Source organism: Callithrix jacchus, chromosome 5, assembly GCF_049354715.1.
Source record: "Callithrix jacchus isolate 240 chromosome 5, calJac240_pri, whole genome shotgun sequence".
Taxonomy (NCBI): Eukaryota; Metazoa; Chordata; class Mammalia; order Primates; family Cebidae; genus Callithrix; species Callithrix jacchus.
The window spans coordinates 26,163,481-26,189,351 of record NC_133506.1 but is presented as its reverse complement, the minus strand read 5'-3'; the positions used below and the strand labels follow the sequence as shown (position 1 = coordinate 26,189,351).

General features: G+C 43.8%; 2 protein-coding genes across 2 annotated transcripts in view; one reads left to right on the top strand and one right to left on the bottom strand.

Moving 5' to 3' along the window:
• SLC24A3 (solute carrier family 24 member 3) overlaps positions 1-21,232 on the bottom strand; it is a 518,474-nt gene extending 497,242 nt beyond the window's left edge. The window contains exon 1 of the mRNA XM_017971984.4: positions 20,760-21,232. Coding sequence (XP_017827473.2) covers positions 20,760-21,201 — 442 coding nt within the window. The 5' untranslated portion in view covers positions 21,202-21,232. The remainder of the gene's footprint in view (positions 1-20,759) is intronic.
• A 325-nt stretch (positions 21,233-21,557) lies between these two features.
• Positions 21,558-25,609, top strand: LOC108591652 (uncharacterized). The gene is made up of 3 exons (XM_035298453.3): positions 21,558-22,165; positions 24,029-24,209; positions 25,390-25,609. Exons 1-3 carry the CDS (start codon positions 21,558-21,560, stop codon positions 25,462-25,464), a joined length of 864 nt encoding a protein of 287 aa, XP_035154344.1. The 3' UTR covers positions 25,465-25,609.
• Positions 25,610-25,871: the final 262 nt, after the last annotated feature.

Sequence of the window (25,871 nt, the reverse complement as noted above, 5' to 3'; positions counted from 1 at the left end):
CACTGCTGGCTTGTACAACCACGGGGAGCCTGGGGAGATCCCCTCCCCACCCTGGACTGCTCATTGCTCTTGTGCAACTCAGTTGACGGTTAAAATTTTGTTTTTCCTTCTCACTTTGTTATCAGAGGAACAGTCAGTGTGTAGGAAAACCAAAGCAACTGTCAAGAAGAGGAGATAAGAAAAACAAGACGCCTGTTTAAAAGGTCGTGATGTGACGCAGTGAAGGGAGATAATTTCGTCTGATACTAATAACACTCTTGATTCATTTTCCAAGCTGGTGGCTCCTCCTCTGCCATCACTGTCCCATTCATACTGTGCTTTTGCCTACTCTTGTCATAGACGTTCTGGGGATTTCTGATGAGGAATGAGTTTACATAGAAGAAGCACAAGCTGAGGTTGAGGAAGTAAGGTGAGGACATCTGATGCCAAGCAGAGAATTCCCTCTAAATAGATAAAAATTATAAAAACATGCAACAAACCTAAAGGCAAGTAGCTTAGCCAACAGAGTTCTCTATAAATATGCAAAAGTTCTCTAACTCCAGGGTCCTCATCAGTGGCTTTCCCAGCTAGTGCAGGCTACTGGACTACTACGGTGATGCCTGGAGAGTTGATGTGATTGACAGCAGACTCACGCACAAAGGCGTTCATTTAACAGTCTTCAAATAGCTCAAGCAAACTACATTTTAAATAACCAACAACAAATAAGTGTGACCTATACAGGAATGGAATGCCAGCCAGACTGTGAGACGATAATTATTAAAAAATTCAGTGACCTTTATTTCAAATACATTGTCACAAAAGTGCTACATGAAACACCCTATTTAAAAGTCAAAAATGCAACATACAACATTGCATTTACTTTGTGATGACCACCTCTCTTTATTTTATAAATATGTTTATGAATAAAATAAAAAGAGTTACTTTAATTTAAATGAGGATGATGATACCTAATCCATGGTTCTGCAGAGATAATTATGTGGGGTAAACCACGGAAACAGCCTGAAAATGCAAAGAAAGAGTAGTTAACATCAGAGAGCTTTAGGTGTTCTTTTATAAATATTTTTATGACTGAAATAAGAAAGGTGATCATGACAAAATAAATGCAATGTTATATGTTGCATGTTTGACTCTTAAATAGGAATATTTACTACATACGTGAATAATATTTACACATATGACCAAACACTAGAACACTGAAAATAAATATTCTGATTGTCAAGGGTAGCATAATTTTAACTCAATTTCTTCTATTTCTATTATTACTTATAGTCTGTAGTATTCCACTACAAGATGTAAGTTAACTTCTTTTTAGTTGGTGCAATGTCACCAAGGGAAAAAGTAATCTTCCAATAAATACTTTAGCCTCTCCTCCATATGAGGCACTGGGCATACAGCCATAAATGTCCCAGACCAAGTTCCTGCTCTTAGGGAGCTGACATTCTAGCTAGGGGAGGGTGACAATAACAAAATGAGCTAATAAATACATAATCAAGTGGTGACATGGTACATGTTAATGTAAATTTCTGTGTAGTGAGTGTGCACACACAGCCTATCCCCCAGGACTTCCTGTTCCTGCTCTGCAGAGAGTAAGACCATGGCCAACATTTGATACACGCATTGTGTGGGTTTTCTATTGCTGCTGTAATAAATTACCACAGACTTAGTGGCTTTCAACGGCCTCACATAGTTCTGTATGTTAGAATCCTAAAGGAGTCTTGCTGGGCTAAATTTAACGTGTCAGCAGGGCTGCATTCCTACTGGAAGCTCTTGGGAAGAATCTGTCTCCTTGCCTTGTCCAGCTCCTAGAGGCATCCCCCATTCCTTGGCTTGTGGCCTCTTCCATCTTCAAGCCAGTAATGACATCACTCTGACCTCGGCTTCTGTTGGCACATCACCTTCTCTGGCTGACTCTCCTGCCTCCCTCTTTCACATATAAGGACCATGTGATTGCACAGAGCCCACACTGATAATCCAGGATCTTCTCACTCACTATCTCAAGGTCCACTAATTTGCAACCTGAATTCTGTCAGCAAATTGAACTCCTCCTTGCCATGTAGCATAACAAACCTACAGATTCCAGGGATGTGGACATAAACATCTCTTGGGAGCACTATTCTGCCAACCACACTGGGGTAACTTCTTGTCCAAATTCCTGGCAAAAATGTCCAGAAATGTCTTTCCTCAGAGATGTGTAGCACACAGAAAATAGTATGAGAGTGTTTTTTCAGAAAGTATAAGTTCAAAACTACCCTGTTTTTTACTTTGGGCTAGTTACTTTAATTTAAATAAGGATAATAATACCTAATCCACAGTTCTGCAGAAATAATTATGCAGGGTAAATCACAGAAACAGGTGTGAGCCTGAAAAATGCAAAGACCGAGTACTTAATATCAGATAGCTTTAGTTATTCCTGAATCCCAATTTCTTTTTCTTTGTAATAAACTAAAAACTTCAAGCTAAAATCTGAACAGGCATTCTGGGATACATGGTAATTAGCCATTGGCACATAATTCGCCCTTTCCCGTATTTCCACTGAAGGAAATACAGAGACGCATAGAAGAAGCTGAGTGTGGATGAGTGCCTAACACACAAGAATGGACTGTGACAGGCGGACCATGGAAGAGCACATCGGTCCCCAAGTGTGAACCCATCTCAGAAACATGAGGCATTTGGTGCCGAAAAGAACTCTTGTCAAGGCCCCGCCACCTCATCAGTATGTCTTTCTATACCAATCCATTCAGAGACTCCAGTTCCTGGAAATGCAGCTCAGCCAGGCAAAGAAACAGAAGGAGGGTGATATAAGGCCTTCTGGAGATTAGCAGAAAAGAGGGGCGATGGCAAGAACCACAGGAGGGATCAAACCGGGGGGGGCGCATTTTCGTGCACTGTCTCTAGATGTAAGAACTAGAACTATCACTGATCAAAATTATAATGAATAGGGCTCCACTTCTAACTTTGAGGCAGCAGGAGGAGGAAATCCCCTCTTGGGCAAGCTGAGTCACCCTAGAAAAGTCAACATAAACACTGGAAGGTTGACCAGAAACCATGCACATCAACCAGCCCCTCAGCGTAAGTGATGTTAACAGAAACCTGACCCTTGTGGCAGGGTGACAGTGGCGAGGGTGCTGGAGGGACAGGAGGGTCTGTTCACAGGCACACCCCTGGCCCTGGATCTTCTCTTTCAAAGGTGGATAACTCAAGACAACTTTGAAAGTTCTCAACAACATCCAAAGTAAAATACCACTTTTCTAAAAAAAAAAAAAAAAAAAAACTATTACAAGAAGAAGATGTAAATTTTAGAATCTACTTTTTAAATCTTGATATCAAAGATACATGGGATATATGAAAGACAAATCACTAAATAAAAAGAAAGACTAGGATTACAAGAAGAGTCAGCTAACATGAAGATGACAAGACATAAAATGGTCGAAAAACCAGGAATGCAAACAGAAAACATAAATGGGAATGAGAGGCAGCAGAGAACAGACCCAGTAGTGCTGAAAATCAAATCACCAAGGGGAAAAGAAACCGTGGTCTCTTACAGAATGAAGAGGAAAAGACAAAAAGAGGAAGACGCAGCCAAATAACTGTCCAAGTTACAAACAAGTCATGTTCCAAGGAAAACCAAAACCAGGAAGAAGCCACAATTAAAGGTCATAGTCTCTGGGCAAAATGAAATAAAATTAGAACTTGGTATTTGAATAAATAAATATATCTGTATCTATCTATCTATATATGCACTCTGACAACTTAGAAATTAAAACGGAGTCTCTCACATAATTAATTGCAAAAAAATATAAAAACTACAACTACAAAACTATTTGAAAAGTACCAATAATGACTGCATGACATTTGAAAACTTAGAGTGTGAGTCTAAAGCTACACTAAACATCAAAAGCATTATAAAGCAAGAAATAATAAAAAGGAAATAAAGAATTTAATTCAAGATATTAGAAAATAAAACACAGGAGTTAAGAGGAGATTTTGAATAAATATTAAAGCTTTATTGTCTCAGGAAAAGGGAAAAAAGAAAAATTAATGAAGAAATGCAAGATACAAATCTTCACAAATTGATAAAATACACCAAACACAGTCAGATTTTATCACGGGGAGGAAACACGTAAGTTAGTACTGAGAACAGGTTACATAATCACAATTGCAGAACAAATTAAAACAAAAAAAAAGTACTGCATCATTTTGTTCATTTCTAAAATCTTAATGAAATTGACATTTCTCTAGGAGAACATAAATTAACCACACAGAAAAGTATCAATGAAAGAAATTAAAGTTTGTTCAAAATTATCTTAGCAGAAGGCTATAGGCCAAGCAGTACTATAAGTGCTTTTTTCAAACTTTCAACATGCAATTTCCATGCTTCATAAAATATTCCAGACCATAGAGGAACATAGAAATTATTAATTCATTTTGTAAAGTTAGTGTGATCCTGACCAAAACCCGGCAAAGGAGTTATATGTCTATTTCCTTAATAAATATATAAGCAAAAATTTCACAAAAAAATGCAAACAAGTGAAATCCAATGTCATATTAAAAATATTTATCACAGCTTTATAATATTCACTTCCAGAAGTGTTTTAGTAAGGATATTTTTCTATATATATATTGTGTTAAACACTTTAATAAGTGTTAATAAGACATTTGATAACATTCAATATCCACGGCTGATTTTTTTTCTAATGCAGAAAGCCACAAATAAAAGGAAACTTCCACAACATAACGAAAAATAACCAGTGTCACTAATAGCCAAGAGGATTCATAGCCCAATGGACAGCACACGGGCTTCCAACAGCTAAAAACTCCTCAGCTACAAAATGAATCTAAGGATACTGGTTCACACAACAAACTTATTTTCAATATTGTTTAATTTCACATTTTTCAGAATCAAATGTAAAGAAGCAATATATTAAAAGACTTAAGGAATGAAACAAGAGCAACAATAAATAAAAAATACCAGAGGAAACTTTGCCAATAGATGTAAGAAAGAAATAGAGAAATAATCATGAATCTTGACAAATTTTTTAAAAGCCTTCATCAAATGAAGAAGCACTCTATGAATAAAAAGAATCAACATTATAAAATGCCCTTTTCTCATAAATTATTTATAGATTTACCAAAACCTGGAAGGATTTGGAGAAAATGCAAAGGATTATAAGTTCACCTGGAAAGATAAGTGATAATAATACTTTTCTTTTCAAAACAAGAGAAAAGATGTCTTGACCCACTAGATAATTAACTTGCTAATAAGCTACAATGATTAATTAATGGGTAAATATAAAAAAATAAATATCATAAAATCTTTGCCTCTGGTACATAAGAGAATGACATGGAATAAAGGTGATACCACAAATGTGTAGTTAGAGGGAACAGTAGTCGATAAACAACGCTGAAATTAACCATTAAATATGTTAATCTGTTTAAATTAAACGTTAATCTTATGCTAAAATAAATTCCAAATGAAGTAAAGAGTTAAACTATTTAAAAAGTAAACCATAAAAATGGGGATGGGAGACATAGTTATATGGAATAAATACATGTCTGAGGGTCTGAATCTAAGAATAGGACAATGAAAAATACAAGGGAAAGAGACACAGTGTGAGTCAGATAACATGAGAATCTTCTCTGTGCAAAACAAAAAAACAAAAAAACAAGACTTTTGAAATAGGGGCAAAGTAAAATAAAATACGTAAAAGCCCTTACAAAACATTAAGAAAAAGCATTATTATCCCGTTAGGAAAAAATGAAGGCTGTACATGAGCAAACCATTCTCACAAGAAAAGAAACATAGAAGTTCAATAAACGTTTGTAAAATGTTGAATCTGACAGGTAAAGACAGAAGACAAACTAAACCAATGGGACACCATCTTTCTACAATCAAATTGAATTAAAAATATATAAAAATAATTCTGGCAAGAGAACAGCAAATTGAGCATTCTCAAACACTGCCGTTGAGATTTCAAATTTCTTCCAACTCCGGGAAAGTCACACGGTAGTACCTGTTAGCCTTTACAATGGGCGTGCTCTTTGACGCTGAAATACCACCTTTAGAAATCCAACCTAAAGAAATTGGCAGAGATTGTCAAAGTCTTCTGACAAGAATAATCATCACAGGGAAGGCATGGAATATCTCAAAATATGGATCTTAAATGGAAGCCTGAATAAATAAATAAGTTACGATACAATCAAAGGATACAACGTGATAGTTAGTTAAGACCACAGGATGTGGAATCAGACTTCCTGGACCTAAATCCTACTTGACCACATAGAAACCTTGTGACCTTGAGCAAGTTACTTAAACTCTTTGTGTCTTATTTTTCTTTGCATGTAAATTGGAGATAATAATGGTATCTACTCAACAGGGTGATTGCGGAGATGAAAGGAGTCAGTACAGGTAAAGCACTTAGACCAGTCCTCAGCCACACTAAATGCTCAATAAACATCACTTCCTGTAACACCAAGAAAAATACTGTGATTATTATTACTACCATGCACACATTAAAACTAGTTTTTTGGTTTTTTTTTTTTTGAGACGGAGTTTCCCTCTTGTTACCCAGGCTGGAGTGCAATGGTGTGATCTCGGCTCACCGCAACCTCTGCCTCCTGGGTTCAGGCAATTCTCCTGCCTCAGCCTCCTGAGTAGCTGGGATTACAGGCACGCGCCACCATGCCCAGCTAATTTTTTGTATCTTTAGTAGAGACGGGGTTTAGTCATTTTGAGCAGGATGGTCTCGATCTCTTGACCTCGTGATCCACCCACCTCGGCCTCCCAAAGCGCTGGGATTACAGGCTTGAGCCACCGCACCCGGCCTAAAACTAGTTTTTAAGATTAATTTCATGGAGAAATGCCCATGATAAGTTAAAATGCATTATCCACCAATTGTACACGATTTCTTTCAGGAAATAGGAGGAAGCATCTCCTAATTCATTTTATGGGGCCAGTATTACCCTGGTAGCAAAACCAGACAGCGATAGTACAAATGAAGAAAATTACAGGTCCATATCTTGTGTGATCCTTGACACAAAAGCCCTCAACAGAATAGGATCAATCAAATCCAGGAAATACAAAATGAAAAACACACCACGATCAAGTGGGGCTTATACCGGGTGTGCAAGGTTGATTCTGTATTTAAAAATCAGTCCATGCCATCCACCATATTAACTGTCTGAAGAAATAAAACCACCTCAGCATATCAACTGATACATGAGAAATATCTGACAAACCAATGTCCACCCTTGAAAAAAACTCTCAGGAAACTAAGGTGAGATGGGAACTTACTCATTTTGACAAAGACAATCTATGAAAAACCTACAGCAAATAGCATACTTAACAGGGAAAGACTAAATGTTTTGGCCCTATGATCGGGGACAAGACAAGGATGTCCAGTGAAACTCAGTTTTGTACTAAAAGTCCTGGCCAGTGCAACAAGTCAAGTAAAAGGAATTACAAACCCTGGATCTGAGTGTTTACAGCAACTCTGTTCACAAATTAACAAAATTAAAAACAACCCAAATGTTCTTCAACATTAAATGGATTGACTACTGTACATCTGTATAATGGAATAGTACTCAGCCATAAAAACGAATGAACTACTGATGTGCAAAACAACTTACATGAAGCTGAGAAGCATTGTCCTGAGCGAAAGAAGCCTTTCTCAAAAGATTACAAATTTAGAATTCCATTTATTACATTCTCAAAAAGACAAACGATAGTAAAAGAGAACAGATGAGGGTTCAGAGATGGAAGAAATGTGTGAATACAAAGGGGTAGCTGGAGGGAGTTTTTTAGGGGTGATATATTGTTCTGCACCCTGAATGTTAGTCAATTTTAGGTTTTTTTTTTTTAACTTTAAAAGCAGGATCCAAGACATTATATGTAGTATGATATCAATTTAACATATGTAAGGGAAGAAATATTCCACAATGTTTGGAAAATACTGGAATTGACCTGTCCTCCTGCCCAGATTTACTGAAAGTAGGTACAACTTTCTACACATGGCCCAACAACCAGCTGTGCTTTCAAACAACCAAACTGTGAAATGCCATTCAAGAGGTCCTTAACATCAGGTTTACAAAGCCTGGGCTCTTCAGGCCCTAGATAAATTTTATTTCTTTGGAGGTAATCTTCAAATCACAACCCAGAATTCCAAAAAGAAGGATGAAAAAAGTTGAAAACCTGTAAGCTCAAAGACTCCTGACAAAATGAATTAATGGCCACTCATTTTCAAAATGTTTCAATCATCCTAATGGTTATAGGAGGTTACAACCCAGGTAGAAGGTGGTGAACCAATGATGCAAACTCTCCTAAAGCAACCTAGGAGCATTCCAACAACCAGTGTTTCTGATTAAATAAATCTCTTTTTTGTCACAAGAAGTGGCTCACACTGAAAATTCCTATTTTTTCCCACGTACTAACTACACTAAATGCCAAAAAATTCTCAGAAAGAATCCAGCACTTCAGAAGCATTTCAGAATTTAAAAAAAATATACCAATAGTTACTTTGCATTAAATACATTTTATAACCTTAATTTTCTGGCCTTTTTAAAAAAATAATTTAGTAAGCAAAGAATCAGAAAGCCTGGGTTCTGGCCCCAATTCCAATTTCCTTTGACATTAGTTTTCTCAAAAGTAAAATCGGATGTTAAGATTCAATGGTCCCCAAGAGTTTCTCCATCTCTAATACTCTAGGAAACAGATAATAGTGTAAGTCATATTGCAGCAGCCACGGCTAAACTGCTTGAATGAGCAAACCACTCGAATAAACTATTTTCATGGAGCATTCATTCAGAAATATTGTTCAAATGACAGAAAAACTATTCATCAAAGAAACTGTTAACAAGCCATGTGTGGCCTTTATCCAGCATGTAGTTCAGGTTGCTATACCTGAGAGTAATAAAATTGCATCAATGAAAAAAAAAACTCGTCCTGATTCAATTTTACTAATATAGACTGACCTGCCCAAAACTGCAAGCAACCTTTCGTGAAGAGTCCAAAATTATTGGGGGTAGAATTTCCTTAATTCTTAATGTTATAATTTTTAATTGAACTTTTTGAGAATAGGTGACATAAATTACCTGACTGTTCCTTCTGTACTAAAAGGCACATGAGTGTGAAGCGTGAGGGATCCCTGTGGTGTTGGATGTATATAGTATCCTGTGATAATAAATACACAAACCTACACAGGATAAAACTGTGTATAAGTCAATACACCCACACATACACACACAAACAACGTGTGAGTACAGGAGTCCCCACTTATCCTCAGTTTCACTTTCTGCTGTTTCAGTTACCTGAAGTCAACCATGGCCCAAAAATATTAAATGAAAACAGCCAGAAGTAAACAATACCTGAGTTTTAAATTGCCATCATTCTGAGTAATGTCATAAAATCTCAAGCTGTCCTGCTCTGTCCTGCCTGGGACATAAATCATCCCTTTGTCCAGCTAATCCACACTGCAGTTACTTAGTCACTCAGTAGCCAGCTCGGTTATCAGATCGACTGTCATGGTGCGGCAGTGCCTGGGTTCAAGGTGGACAGTAGCCTAACGCTATGTCACAAGGCCTATGACATGTACCTGACCTTATCTCCTCAGGTAGGCCCTGTATCATCTCACGTCATCACTGGAAGGGTGACCACAGTACAAGAAGACATGCTGAGGGAGAGACCACATTGGCGTAACCTTTCTTACAGTACATTATAATTGTTCCATTTTGTTGTTAGTTATTGTTAATCTCTTATTGTGCCTAATTTCTAAATTAAACTTTATCATAGTTATACAGCTATAGAAAAAAACATAGTGCATGTAGCATTCAGTACTACCCATGGTTTCAGCCACCCACTGGGGGTCCTGAAACATATCCTCCATGGATACTGCGGGACTACCATACAAATAGCACTGGAGAAATCTGGATGAATTTAGTGGACTGCATCAATGTTACTGCCCTGCTTATAATATTCTATAGTTTTGCAAAATGTTACCATTAAAGGAAATGGAAAAATGTACAAGAGATGTCTCTGTATTACTTCTCATGAATGTTTGTGAATCTGAAATTACCTAAAAATTTTTCATTAAAAAAAGGGAGTATGGAGAAGATGAAGCCTTCTCTCTACTTCTGACCATTAGTCTTACCAGGAGACAGTAGCTCTTACCAGCTTCATGGCGCAGTAGTTAAAAGAGAAAGAGAGGAAGAAAGGAAGGAAGGGAGGGAGGGAGGGAGGGAGGAAGGAAGGAAGGAAAGGTTAAATAATTTGGGACGGTCCTACTATATATCTAAATAAATTATTTAGTGCTTTCTTACTCATAGTAGTGAGGGATGAATGTATCTTGACCCTAGGAGATTCTTTCTGCTGAACGTATCTTCCCCATTCCCAGATTCTCAAAAGTAATCAGGTCTTTTCCTTCAAGACAGGATACTGAGTTATCTTTCTCTGGGAAAACTGACCACCCACTGATAGAGATCTAAAACTTGAGATATGAAGCATTACCCAATTAAATGGCCCGGTAAGATAGCCTTACAATCAGCAAGGCCCTCCTTTGCACAATTTCTGGCCATCTTTTCAACGGCGCCGCCTAAGGATGAGTTGTTGCCGAAGACCCCCTGACATCTTAAGGAAGCATATGAAAAACAGGACATCACCGAGGAACAACGGCAACGTGAAGAAACAGAGCCCACATGGGGAAAAGGTCACCGCAGCACTACTATGAAGCTACTTAGGAGGCGGGAGACAATACTGCACCAATGAGGTGGGACAGGGTGCTACTAAAAATAACTTCTACAGGAAGAAGAGCTCTTGGAAATTAAAAATATGACAGCAGAAATTAAACACTTGGTGTAAGAGTTGGAAGATACAGTTTAAAAATCTATAGAAATTAGGCCGGGCGCGGTGGCTCAAGCACTTTGAGAGGCTGAGGCAGGTGGATCACGAGGTCAAGAGATGGAGACCATCCTGGTCAACATGGTGAAACCCTGTCTCTACTAAAAATACAAAAAAATTAGCTGGGCATGGTGGCGCGTGCCCGTAATCCCAGCTACTTGGGAGGCTGAGGCAGGAGAATTGCCTGAACCCAGGAGGCGGAGGGTGCGGTGAGCTGAGATTGTGCCATTGCACTCCAGCCTGGGTAACAAGAGCGAAACTCCATCTCAAAAAAAAAAAAAAAAAACCTACAGAAATTAGAGCAAAAGGATGAGAGAAATTGGAGAGAAGAGGTAAGAAAATCAGAAGATCAATCCAGGAAGTCAAACATCCAAATAATAGACGATCCAGAAAGAGAAAAGGGAGTACTCAGGATGGAGGACACTATAAAAGGGAAGTCCCCAGACCTCAAGAACACAAGCTGTCAGTTTAGGAGAACCTGGTGAAAGATCCAAGAAAATGAATGAAAATAGACCCAGGCCAGTCAGATAATTGTGACGTGACTGAGGATTAGGATAAGACAGTCCTTTAGGAGCAAACAAAAGAATATACATGCTCTTGAGGGGGGATACAGGCTTCCAAAAATGGTTAAAAACCAGAACAGCATTGGACTTCTCAGAGGCAACAATGGAAGCTAAAAGACATTCAAGCAATGCCTTCAAAAGTCCAAGGCAAATGAGTTCCAACCTCAATTCTGGATCCAGTCTAACTATCTTCTAAGTGTAAAGGTAGAGGGAACATATTTTAAAACACATACAGTCTTGAATCTTTACTTTCCACACTCTCTACTGTAGAAGGCACCTGGAGTGTACGACCCCCAAAAAATATACACTGCAAATTCAGGAACAAGCCGAGACAGACGCATACCTGGGTTCCAGGGAGCAGGGCTTTGATCCCAAGGGAAAGTTGAAAGAAATATGCAGGATGAAACTGAAGGTCGAAGGCAAGATGAGAGCTGGCAGCAAACTTTACAAGTGACCTGTCCAGACCAGAGCAGGCCAGAGGAATCTGCTAAGGACATCCTCCAAAGACTTGCTGGAATACTTAGTGTCCCTGCACATATTGCCAGGAGATTGAAGAGTCAGGTGTGGGGGCTCGCACCTGTAATCCCAGCAGCTCAGGAGGCTGAAGCAGGGGGATTCCTTGAGCCTAGGAATTTGAGGCTGCAGTGAGCTACGTTCATGCTACTACACTCTGGCCTGGGCAACAGAGTAATATCCTGTCTCTCAAAAGAAAAGTAAATCTAGGCACTAGAGAGGAGTTTAAGTTTAAATTAGTGGTGAAGGCTTAGAAAATGAAGCAGACAAAACACATATTCATTCACACTCAGGACAGGAAAATTGAGTACAGTGTATTTCATAGCTCAATGATGAAGAGCAAACTGTGCTTGTGATAAGGCAAATGCTGACCTTCAGCCCTCTGGTTCTCAGCTTCTGCTGCTGAGATACATTGGCACTGTATCACTTTTTTTATAAAAGCCCAATGCCACAACTGGGAGCACAACAGTAGAATTTCAGGGAGGTGGGACTCAGACAAGAGTTATTATTAAAGTTCCCTGAATGATTACAATGCTCAGAGAAGACTGAGAACCATGAAGTTAACCACAGATGCAACGTTGACCCTCATGCATACTATTCCAACATCTGTATCTGCAGCCACAACTGCTTATCATCTTGACTTTCAACTGTTAGCTCTAACTGTCTCTCTTCAGAGACCTAGATGCTCTCAAAGTCAAGATCTTCAAAAATGAACGTTTCATGTTCTGTCTTAAACATGGCATTATTGGACTTTCTGATGTCGACAGTCACCAATCCCCACTCCCACCGCTTTCGTTCTATCATCAAAGTCCTATTCAAGAAACCTGCTCCTTACTACGTCCTCCATGGGTTCAAATTCCAGGGCGGACTGGCTCACTAAAGTGAAAATGACTTTTGCTGTGATCAAACAAAGCAGAAACACAAAGGCAGAAAGGAAGAGAAGTATTTGTTGCAAATATTGCAAATGTAAAAGTTGCAAATGTGAAAGTCCCCAAACTAGGTCACAGATGAGCTGACTTTATTTGTTCACTCTCTCCTAAAAATAAATAGCTATTGACAAGCCAAAAATCATTGCTAGATTTCATGATTTTAAAAAGTGATGTTTATTGGTTTGGACAGCTCCAGGAATGATGTAGGTCTTTCCTTGTTCCCTGGAGCTCTCACCTAAGCAACTAAACACGAAAGGGTCATGACCAACATGGTCTATGGTCCACGGATGGCTTCAGCTAAAATTAGTTTCTACCCACGTCTCGAACAGCTACGTACAGCCATTCTAATCCCACCCACTATCCTGTCTACATATCAATCGCATTACATAGCCAAGGCTTCATTTGGGGTCTATTCCTATAACCTATAACCGGGTCCCCTGATGGTGGTTCCCCACAGTGTCTGGAGTGCCAACTGACATCCTCCTCTGAAGTGAACCAGAGCAGCTGTGTCTCCAGCAACTGTACAAACCCTTGATGTGAGCCCATGTTTTAATTTACTTTAATCTACCAATCTGATATTGAGAAATGGTACTTCCTTATTTTTAATTTGGATTTTCCTGTTAATCTGTGTCTGTTGGCCATCTGCAACTGTTTTCTTGTAAATTGCCTGTCCGCATCTTTCACCCATTTTTCTACGTTTCCCTTTTTATCCCCCATTCTTCTTCAGTCTTATTCCTTTTATTTTTCAGGTTCCAGCTTCTCCTGACCACCACAGCCTCCTCCACACCATGCTGTATTTCTCATCCCAATCTCTCATAATTCATGTAAATTACATGTTCAACACCTCTCTTCTCACTCAAGCTTGAGTACCACGAGGATGGACATCAGCGTGTCCCTCACAGACAATTCTGCCAGTCATTTGTTGAATAAACAAATGGTGTAATGTCTTACACCATTGGGATCAGGTCAGGTACTCCCTCCAAGGATCCCACTGAGAGAGTTTCATGAAGCAACAGTCTACAGGGGTAAGAGTAGGGTTGGGAAACCAGTAAGGGATGGTGTGGCCCCTTGCTGGGAAACCAATAAGTGACGGTGTAGCAACAGCAAGGAGCATTGCCTGTCCAGGTTGGAAGCGGAACAAGAAGACAACAGCAGGGGAATCATAGGAAACCTAGACCCATCACCACTTGGCTCATAGAAAACCTTCTTCTACTTAGGTCCTTAATACTTCACGTCCTCAAATCCTACAGAACAATCCCATTTGTGAAACCACTGGAAACAATAAATATAAATAATTTCCAAACAAGCTCTAGAGAAAAAGAAGGCAAAAATAGACCAGAAAAAAAAAAATCCAAATTACCTTCCTAGCAGCACAACACATCTGCTTTACAACTCGGGAACATTCTCTAGCCATCCCCTACCTCAGCTTCCCCATTATGACAGTCTGTGTACTATTATTCCTCCCAAAAGTTCTTTTGCTCAAGGAAAAGAAACCTCCATACAGAAAAAGAAAATTGCCAAAATTCTGTCATACCAGCCAACTTCTACCAGGCCTTGGAATTCTTAGCAAATAGCTAGTTTTGTAATTCTTTTAGCTTGGCCAACCCTCCAGGGTGAAAAAAAAAAAAAAGCTTCCCACAAGGATTCAAGGCTTGCAAGTAGAGGAAATCTTTGAGAAAAATCTGGGTTGATGAGAAGCTAAGAAAAGCCAAGAGGAAAGAGACATATCTATATATGTTTATGCAAAAAATAGAAAAGGTTGAAAAGCAATGTGTTTCTAAAATACTGCTTCTACGAAACCAACCTTCTGTTACTCCTTACTCCCCAGTTAACTGAAAAAGGCAGGGTGATTCCCCGTCTTCTATTCATGTCCTCCTCCGCAGAGGCTGGAAAATGCAGTAGCACACAGCCCTGACGTGGGTGGGCTTGGGTTCAAATCCTGCCACATAACAGATACCAGGCACTGCACTCCATCTTTCATCAGCTCAGTGCTATCCCAGGAGAAATGGGTAATGATATCAAATCTGCTGGACTGATAGCAGAATTATATTATCAATGGCAAAGCCTGCAATTATGGCCGAGCACGGTGGCTCACGCCTGTAATCCCATCACTTTGGAAGACCGAGGTGGGTGGATGACCTGAGGTCAGCAGTTCAAGACCAGCCTGGCCAATATGGTGAAATCCCATCTCTACTAAAGATACAAAAAATCAGCCAGGCATGGTGGTGTGTGCCTGTAATCCCAGCTACTCTGGAGGCTGAGGCAGGAGAATCGCTTGAACTTGGGATGGTGGAGGTTGCAGTTAGCTGAGATCACACCATTGCACTCCAGCCCGGCAACAGGGCAAGACTCCATCTCAAAAAAATAAAAATAAATATAGAAACTTCCTTCTGACCCCAGTGCCAGCTTCCAATAGATCTCAGAGCTAGTGATGGCCCTTGACTACACATACTAGTCTGGAAATTAGAAATCCCGTCTCTGCTAAAAATACAAAATTAGCCGGGTGTGGTGGTGCATCCCTGTAATCACAGATTCTCGGGAGGCTGAGGCAGGAGAATCACTTTAACCTGGGAGGCCAGAGGTTACAGTGAGCCTAGATCACACCATTGCACTCCAGCCTGGGCAACAACAGCAAAACTCCATCTCAAAAAAAAAAAAAAACCTGCAATTACTTTTGCACCAACCTAATGAATCATGACAATAAAATCTGTGTCAGTTAATGGGCTCCGAACACACGATGACTAGTTTTATCATTGGCACTGTAGTTCAGCGATCAAAAGAGCTTCTTTATTTAACAAATATCTTTTATATTTGCCTCTATATTTAAAATATTTATGTATCTTCTGAGTTCCTGCTATGGGGCTAGTGATTGGGGTACAGAGGTGAGGAAAGTTCATAGGGTCCCTGACCTCCTGGAGATTAGAATCTGGGGAAAAGGAGATATCACGCAAATCATGACCAAATAAACACGTAATTACCAATTGCAGTAATTGCCATGAAGGGAACACATGGTGTATTCAGAGAGAGAAATGGAGGGATCTGGTCTATTCAGGAAGATCTCAAGCCAGGTAGTGAGGAATTCACTGGCTTTGGTGGACAAAGCCGTCCAGACAGTGAGATTAGCATGTGCCAGGGATCTGAGGTCGGAAGAATCACAGGCCCTTTGAGGAGCAGAGGAAAAACCAGAGTGGGGATGCATGGAAAAAGCAAAGGAAAACAAAGCTGGAGATTCCAGCAGGCCTCAGGCTGGGCCATAAGACAGATCAAAAAAGCTGCAGTCATCGCCTTTGGAGGAATGGGCAGCCGCAAAGGCAAAGCCGGGCTCTCAGCTCTGCAATTTAAATTTGCAGTTCAAATACCCACTGCGACCTCTGTTTTCAAATATCACTTCTAGACAGCACACAGCTAAGATAAGCACCAATATTTTCAAGAGTGAAAGATATTTCAAAGCTAATATACACGCATTCATATGTCTGTATGTCTGTCTATATATGTTTGCATGTATGCATATATGTGGTATTCACCTTAGCCACCTTGGGAAATGTCTAAAGTTACAATCCCTTCGGATCCTTGGGTTTTTCCACAGGCAGTATCTCCCACAGCAGAAGCTCTTATAACGTGACCCTACACTCCTCCACTGAATGACTGCTGGCATCTACGCCCTTCTCCTTCAGCATGGGCTGACATCTAACTGCTTTCACCAACAGAAAATAACGAAAATGACATTCTGTGACTGATTTCTGAGGCTAGGATATAAACATGCCCTGCACTTTCACCCTGTCCTTTTGGGATACCTGCCCTTGCAACCCAGATGTCATACTCTCAGGGAGTTCAAAGTGAGCCACGTGAAGAGACCACATGGAGAGGCCACGTGTGGGTGTTCTGGTTGGCAGCCCAGCTCTGAGGGTCCAGCAAACAGCCACTTCGACCCCAGGCTTGGGAGAGGTGTTGCTTCGGATGACTCCAGATCCAGCTGTCAAGCCACCTAGCCTTGCAATCTTTCCAGCTGAGGTCCCAGATATAATGAAGCAGAGACAAGCCAGCCCCACGACCCCCATCCAAATTCCTGACCCAAAGTATCCATGAGCAAAAAAATTAAATGGCTGCTTTGCATCACTAAGTTTTGGGCTGACTTGTAATACAGCAATAGCAACTGGTATAGAAAGTATCTCAAAGTATATATATACATGTATACATGCACGTATGTATATGCACATATGTGTATGTATGTGTATGGATGGATGGATTTTTTTTTCTTTTATTTCTGAGACAGGGTCTCACTCTGTTGGCCAGGCTAGAATACGGTGCCAGAATGATAGCTCACTGCAGCCTCAATCTTCGGGGCTCAAGCAATCCTGCCACCTCAGGCCCTGAGTAGCTGGGATTACAGGAATGCATCACCACACCCAACTAATTTAAAAAAAATTTTTTTAGAGATGGAGTCTCACTATGTTGCCCAGGCTGGTGTATATTTTTTCTTAATTACTATTTACTATTCTGATAACCTTCTAGAGAGAAAGTCTAGAATTATTCCTGATTTAGAATCCCTGGGCTTCGTCCACACTACTTCTGGAAAGAAAAAAAAATGGCCAGGTAGTTTACATCAAAGAAAAATTTAACACTTTTAAACCACTCAAAATATACAAAAGTAATCCATTCTCATTGCAAAAAGGAAAGAAAATTCTCCTCAGCAAATTTAGCACCTTATTTTAATTGGCTTTGAAAACAGAGATCAAAAATGAGATCTTCATCTATAACAACTAAATAGGGCAACTAGAGCTCACTGCTCTCCAACACTGACGGCTCACGCCTCTGAAAAAAGTATCTGCAGATTAAATAAAGCAATACCTATAAGGTGGGCACAGCACACTGCCTGGCACTGAAGAGCCCACCAAATTCCAGTTATTATTATTGCTTTTGTCGTTGTTAGAATTAACATGTTTCTTGATTCCGGTACTAACTTTTCCTGACCTAAATTAAGCATCCCTCATGTTACATCTCCGCAGGAAAGAATCAGTGTAGACTGTTACCGCATATAACCAAATACTGAATATATGGAAATGTTTTCGGCATATGAGCAAAACTTTTCAGTACATAGCCAAATCTGAGTTTTGTCAGATGTCAAGAAAGGGGTCTTAGATTCCAAATGATTAGAAATGGTATGCAGCATTATATAATATAATTATCACATATCCCTATTTTTCTTTGGTTAAAATAACTGTCCTTTTAAGAAGGAAGGGAGAGAGAAAGGAAGGAAGAAGGAAGGAAGAGAGAAAGGAAGGAAGAAGGGGGGAGGAAGGGCCAGCAGAAGGAGGGAGGGAGGGAAAGGTCAATACGGGTTGGAAAACAAGCTTCTGAGAAGTTACATTTAACAATCATTGCATGACTTTCGAGGTGACTAAATGAAAATATTACTTTTGATCATTATGAAGGTACCCCCAGTGGGATTATATAAATATTACAAAGCTACACCCAAATGGTGGCTTGAATACCAGGGTACAGAGTTGGGAACAAGGAACTGGGTCACCTCAGGTCGGTGTTTTCCTCTCCTCTTCGACTGCTGTGTGACTTTAGGCTAATCACTCAGCCTCTCTAAGCCACAAGGTCTTCAAAACAATTCTCCATTCCAAACTTCAGTATCCACGCCGAAAGGACCACTGGGAAGTGTGTGTTCCATGTTTCCCGTGTAAAAGTCACCATTCAAATGTTTAGGTATGCTAAACCACAATTCCCCAAGCATAATTTGTAGATTCACACACATTAATGAATGCATCAAAAATTATCTTGAAAAGCCTGTGTCTTGCTGCAAAATATGACTGTGCATCACATACTGAAAAATCATCAATACCTAATGGAAGAAAAAGTGATTGGCGACCATTTCAACTCAATGTTACTTGGGGGCAACACAGGGAGGCTGGCGGGCATTCTCTTTAACACTGCTGGCTTTGGCCTGTTAGATCTTCAGTTACTGTTGGGGAGGACGGTCCTAAGACCAACAGAGAAGAGAAGGGAGGAAGAGGAAGTGAGAGGAAAAAAGAACATGAAAGGCAGAAAGGAGAAAGGGACAGAAGGAGGGATGGGGAAAGAGCTGTGCTGTGGAACTAAATCTGAGTCAGTGACACCTAAACAGAAATGTCACTGACAGGGAAACCATTTCAAAATGACATTCTGGTCCCTAGGTTTCAAGTTTGCAGAGTGTCCGACCCCCTCTCCCCTCTGTCCCCGAAATCCCAGCTTTCCCGGACCCAGGCACCCCCTCTGGTTGATTGACTTAACTGTATGGGTCGCATCCTTCACCAGAAAACGTTTTTTATATCCTGGAAAGTGGTGGGAACTCTATGTCTCTCTCATAGAACCCCAACATACCAGAAAAAAATGGCCGGCGTGTAATCGACTTGGAATAGTCCTTTCCAAAGGTGGCATGAACTATAAACTGTTTTTTCACTCAGAAAAAAAAAAAAAAGGGAAAATAAGAGAATTCGCGAAAACCGTCTTAGTGAGACTCTGGGTACACTGATGTCTGGCAGATGTGAATCTGCCGTGGAAGACATTCTGCTTCCCTCACACCGGCACGGCCCTCTTCTTGATGTCAGAACACAAGGCTACGGGATCCGAGATCCAGGAGAGGAATGGAGAGAGCCGTGGAGTCTCCAACAGCTTCACTGAAGGCCAACAGGGACTCTGCTATTACCATATATGTTGAAGTCTGTCAAGCGGTCTGCTAAGACCTGAACGAAGACTGACGCCTGCTCAGCTTCCCCACCAAGCAGGAGATCAGCCAAGTTGGGGGAGACCCCTTTTAAAATCCATGGCACCTTTGAAAATTGTTTACAGTCACTATAAAAATGTCTTTATTCTGCACCTCGTAACACCTTGCATTAGGAGCTACGTCGATCTTAACATCACAGCACATACTTGTAACTGCTGCTTTTTTTCTCACAACCCTTTACATGGCTGTTTTCCCACGAATCGTGCCACTTTCACAGCCGGGATATAAAATCATTTTACAACAGTTATTCTCCCATATCTTCCCTTTGTTTTTTAGACAGCTGCATCCCAGGGTCCAAACTGCCTCAGCAGATAACTGTTCTGAACACCCGAGATCGATTTCAGCTCCACAAAGGCCGAGGACAAAGACAAGACAAAAGTTGTGGGTGAAAGGGCAGACCCTGCGCAGAGCGCCCGGAGAGGAGCGGGCAGCGGGATGCATGTTCCGCTTCAAACCATTTCTTCCACAGCAGCAGCTCCGCAAAACGGACCGCTGGGGAACAAGCCCCTGTCTTCCCAGTGACTGGTCATTTTAAGAGAACAAGTCCCCTCCTAGCCCCTAGCTGGAGGGCCAACACTTTTTCCTCCCCAAGTTCCCGGCACCTGTTCTAAAAGCGGGGTGAAGAGCTCTCTACTCGGGCCGTCCCGCCCGCTCTGGATGGAGAACATATGGACAAGTGTGTGTTAAGCAGCCCCCTAGAATCCAGCAAGCCGAGGAGTGTCCAGGTGGTCACCGGCACAGGTGCCGGGGCTACCAGCACAACTTTATCCCCGGCCTTGGAGACTGAGGGAAGGTAAGACTCCCCACCGCCCACAGCAGTGCCTCCAGCCCGCGGGTAAGCAGCGCACAGGCGAGAGGCGAGAGGCTCAGGTAAATGTTTCTAGGGCGGCCAGGCGCCCTGGCGTGCCGGCTGCTGGCGCTCAGGGTCCCCTCCTCCCATGCCTCTGTGTGGGGCAGGGGGAGTCCTCCTGTCCGGAACCCCCTCCCGCCAACCCAGCCCGCTTACCCTGGGGCTCCGCCGGGCGGCCCGCACCAGCCCCGCGAGCCCCGAGACGCCCAGCCGCAGCGCCCACTCGGGGTAGGCGGTGTGCACTCACCCTTCTGCTCTCGCAGGCTCGACAGCGACCAGAGCAGCAGCGCCACCGAGGCCAGGAAGCAGAGCTGGCTCAGCAGAAGGTCCCTCCGGCGGCGGCGGCGGCGGCGGCGACGCGCGCGGTCCTCGTCGCCGGGCGGCCGCATCCTCAAGCGGCCGGGCGGCGGCCTCGGCGGGCGGAGGCCGCTCCTGTAGCGGGCGGCCGCGGCGGGGACGGCGGCAGGAGGAAGCCCTGCGCGCAGCAGCCGCGCGTCCTCGCTGCGCTCCCACCCGGCCGCCGCCTCCGCCTCCTCTTCCTCCTCCTCGCCGCTGCCCGTCTCCTCGTCGTTGCCCTCGTCGTCGCTATCGCCCAGTCCCTCCTCCCCTCCCTCCTCCTCCTCCTCCTCGCCGCTCGCCCGCGCCGCCGCCTCCCGGCGCTCGGGGTCCCGCTCCTCCTCACGCGCCATGGCTCCCACGCTCCGCGCCCGCGCTCGGCCTGGGGCGGCGGCGCGGCGGGGGCGGTAGGGGCGGCCGTGAGGGGGGGGAGGCGGGGGCGGCGGGGGCAGAGGAGGAGGAGGAGGAGCGGGGGAGGACCGACGGGAGGAGGGCCCGCCGCTGGCCAACTCTGCCGGCTGGCGAGGCCACCCTGGGCTGGCTCTGGCCCCGCCGGCTGCAGGAGCGCGTCGCGGGGCCGCCCGCCTATTCCATGGTCCGCGCACTAGGGACCGGGGCTGGGGCTGGGGCCTGGCCGGAGCGCGCAGGGAGCATCGAGGGAGCTAGAAGCATGAGCTAGTGCAGCTCCCCGCAGCCTGCAGCAGAGAGGATGGTCCGGCCAGGGTCGGCGGCAGAGGGTCGCGCGGGCGGGGGCAATGCCTGGGACACAGGCCGGCCCTGGCAGGCACGGCGGGGAGGGGGCCCGCGGGGAGGAGACTGGGCTGGGGAGGGAGCCCTGTGTGCAGTCCTTCAACTCTTCCGTGCCAGGGGAAGGGGGACGGAGCAGGGGGGCCCCCTCTCGGGAAGCACACACGCTGCCTCCCAGAGGCCGGTCTTCTTCAGGAAGGATTCGCTGGAAACTTTCGGAAAAACCGAGGGGTTCTTCAGTACCTCTCTATTTGCTGCCTGGAGTCAGCGCGCCGCGAGTGCTCTTGGCTGCCGGCGCCTAGCCGCTGGCCTCGCCTCCTCTCGCGGGCCTCCAGGGTTTCCCTCTGCCCCCTTGCGGGGATCCCCCTGTGCGCCCTGTTCGCGATTTGGAATAGGCCTCCCCACAAGCTATTGGTTCCGCAAGGGTGTCCGGGCTCCCCCCTCTGGCCTGGGTTCACACTTCGCTTTCTGTTCCTGCTGGACCAAGCCCAACACTGTGGCTGATGGAAGTGGGGACAGCTGGCACTGTCCCTGGAGAAGCGGTCTGAAGAGGCTCCTGGACTTCTGCAGGTAACACCAGCCTACCCTACCTCCGACGACGTTAGAGTCCTCGTTCTCCCATTTCCCCCAGTCCAGGTCTCCTGCTCCTCCTTGCTGAAGGTGTGGGCTGCCCTAGAGATGGCTCATGACGTTGCAGAAAGTATCCATTTGGAGAGGACCCCTGGCCATGGCAGGCACAGCCTACTCTTCCGCGTTGGACTTTCCTGGACTCTTCCCAGATGCTCCCTGGGGCTCCTGGCTGGGCTGTGGAGGAGATGCCATTGTGGTGGGGCTGAAAACAAACGCCCTTGTTCAGAAAGGGAGCACCTGAAACCAGGTGTCTGTCTGGGTGACTCCATGGAATCCATTCAGATCAGGGAATCTATCCCAATACCCTAAGAAAGTGGGAAGGAAGCAGGGAACCTCTGAACAGGGTTCCCCAGCCTAGGTCCGCGAGGGCCCGCAGAGTTCAAACGTGTCCCCATCTGCTGCTGACCTTGTACCCACCCACCACCTCCTCCCAGACAATCCCTGACAGCGCCTGGGAACAGCAAGGTCACAGCAAAGGGCAGAGTAAGTGGTCCTAGATGGCCTCCTTTCCATAGAAAGAAAGGCCATCTTACCCAGGAAGACCTGAGACTTTTCCTTCCTGGGTCTATCACTTATTACTCCTGTTCTCAGCTTGGCATCTTCCAGACCTTAGAGTACCTCTCCCACAATGCCTGAGTGGTTGTCCCTTTGCTTTGGCTCCAGATACTAAGAAGCATGTAAAAATATGAGTTTTTACATCCCTGTTAGAAGAATATTTTTTAATATTCTTTAATATCCATGCTGGAACGTGTGGGGAGAATACTCTAGTTGTGTTACCTCCATCAAGCTTTTGGAGACACAGAAAAGAAAGTTTAGGAGCTGAGAAAAATTCACCTAACCAGGAAAGACACTCAAATAGTGTTTTCTAGTGAAAACAAGGGAAAATAAAAGGTGAGAGGGAATCTGGAACTAATTGAGTTTGGGAATGAACACTAGCTCCCAGGGGAAAATACCATAGGCTCAAGGAATTGTGTAATCTGGTGATGGAGGGGGAGTTAGGAAGGGAGCCAGGAGGAAGAAGAATAACCAGGAACTGGAAATTTCTTGGAAATTATCTCAGCACCAGGAGTGTATGTGTGTTGGGAGGGCATGGGGTGTGGGGGAGGAGAGAGAGCACTCCTGTGGCACGTAGAGATGATTCTTGGCTTTTCATTTGGACAGATTTTAGAGTGAAGGGAGTTGTTAAAGTAAAGCACAGAGAGTGATCCCTTGAGCAGCCAGGCACCACCCAGAGAAGGAAGGTGGGGATCCCGGTCCCCAGGCTGACAGCAGCTGAGACCTGGTAGATTCCTCAGCCCACCAGGTGATGGCCAAGGGAGACAGGCCTCAGGGGCTCCTCTCCAAGGAAAACAGTCTTTTTTTTTTCCTACCTGCCCCTTCCAGTCTTTGGAAGCTCCGCCCAGAAACAACTGTGAAACAAGCCAGAGTTGAAATGAAGAATGTGCTTCTTATCTTTCCCTGTCAGTATCTTCGGCAATCCCGAGGCAGCTTTTATTCTTAATCTGTTTGCATTTGATCTCACATTTTGTGTAGCCTCATGGAAAAAGTTCCAGCCTCTGATACTTTAGTCCAAGAGTATTTCTTCCTTGGAAAAAGAGGCAGCAGTCCCAGGTGTGTGGGGGTCTTCACCCTTTCAGAAACAAGACAGGTGTATTTACAGAGCACCTCCCCACCCTGGGCTGGGTGCTAGGGTCTCTCTACTCCCAGTGTTTTGACCTCCCGTAAACATTCATTCCATTTTCAGGTCCGTGCAGAGGATTTGGACCTGATGTGGTGAATAAAGGTGGTTCATCTTTCTCATAGTTCTGCCTTTAGGACAAAGAATACAAAGCCTCCCACGACTGTATTCGCTAACTCTCAGCCCAGGCCCGATCTTCTACCAGCCAGTGAATGGAGCCTCATCTGTGCCCAGACCAGGTGCAACTCGGTGCCCTCCTGTGATACTTCCAGCTCTCCAGCCCAGACCTCATGGAGCAGTTTCCAGGTTATGTCTCTATAACACTAAACATTCCCAGGTGTGGCAGACAAGCCACTAATTTAGAAAAGAGGAGGAGAGAGGAGGAGAAAATCAGAAAAGCCACTTTCTTGGTAAGGAGGCATCAGCTTCCTCGCCATGGTTATTCCATAACACAAGGAGACCTGGTCCAAGTTCAGAGGGGAAAGACCCCTGGGTGTTCACGGAAACCCTTTAAACACAGTGAGACCAAATGTTAGCAGATGGGGGAATAAAAGGGAGAAATTCCCCCCATGAAGTATGCCTGGAATAGGCCTTGTATCATCCTCCCCTGGCCTGGGGACTTGAAGGGCCAGGCTCCCTGTCATTTCCTCATTCAAATGTAGCCCAGGAAGCCGCTGCGCCGATAGCACTGATCACCTCCAATCAAATCCCCTGCACCTGCACAGACACACGGACTTGCACAAAACCCCTCCCTTACTAAAGAAAACCTAATAACTTATTTCTTCTCACCCCCATTTTTGTCCACCGCCTTTATCAAAAAGCTGGGAAAACTGCTCTTCAGACCCTTTCTGAGCCAGCTATATTCTGAAGGACAAAAACTTTACTTACTTGAGAGCATTGCGTCTGCAAGGTGGGCTCACATTATCTTCAGCGTTCAGTTAATGACGAGTTCAAGGAGACCGTTTATTTTCTAACAGTTTTTGATTTTGAATTTTCTTTTTGCCCAACTTTGTGGATTTGTTTGGTTTTTAACTCATCACATGAATATGACTATAGACTGTTTTTTTCCTAAAGAACCACTGTCAGATTCACAATTGCCTTTTAAAAAATGTCTTGGCTGGGCACGGTGGCTAACGCCAGTAATCCCAGCACTTTGGGAGGCCAAGGCAGGTGGATTACCTGAGGTCAGGAGTTCGAGACCAGCCTGGCCAATATGGTAAAACCCCATCTCTACTAAAATACAAAAATTGGCCAGGCATGGGTGGCACAAACCTGTAATCTTAGCTACTTGGGAGGCTGAGGCAGGAGATTCACTTAAACCTGGAAGGCGGAGATTGCACCACTGCACTCCAGCCTGGGCAACAGGGCAAGACTCCGTCTCAAAAAAAAAAAAAAAAAAATGTTGAGCCATTGCATACATGAGGCAAAATGCACACCGCTTAGGCATTAACTCAATGCCTCTGTGTATACGTATATATCCTCGTAGGTTCCAGACCAACACGTGGAACATTTCCGGATCTCCTGGACATCTCGCCTGTGCCAACCCCTCACCAGGCAATGATTCCCCAGAAATAGAGCCTCTTCCCAACCCTGTACCCTACATGGTTGTTGCCTGTCCTTGAACCTCAGATGAAGGGAGGCTACTTCTGCCCATCTTTGTTTTTGTGGTGTCTGTCCACTGGGGTGTACATAGCTGTAAATGGTTCTTTTTCACACTGTGAAGGTATAGATTGTTTTTACCGAATGCTTCAGTTCTCTTCCAAGTTTAGTGTAAGCCAAGAATAATCAAACCACTGCATCTGGATCAGAGATAAATGACCTCCCAAATTGGCTAGTTTTATAAGGCACTTCAGCTGAGATTGAAACAGTCATGGGCTGCTTCTTAAACCAGCTACACGGCATAAGGAGGAGCCCAAGGGAAACTGCAGGCCAGCAGGTCCACTGGCAAACCTCAGGGGGCCAAGCTGT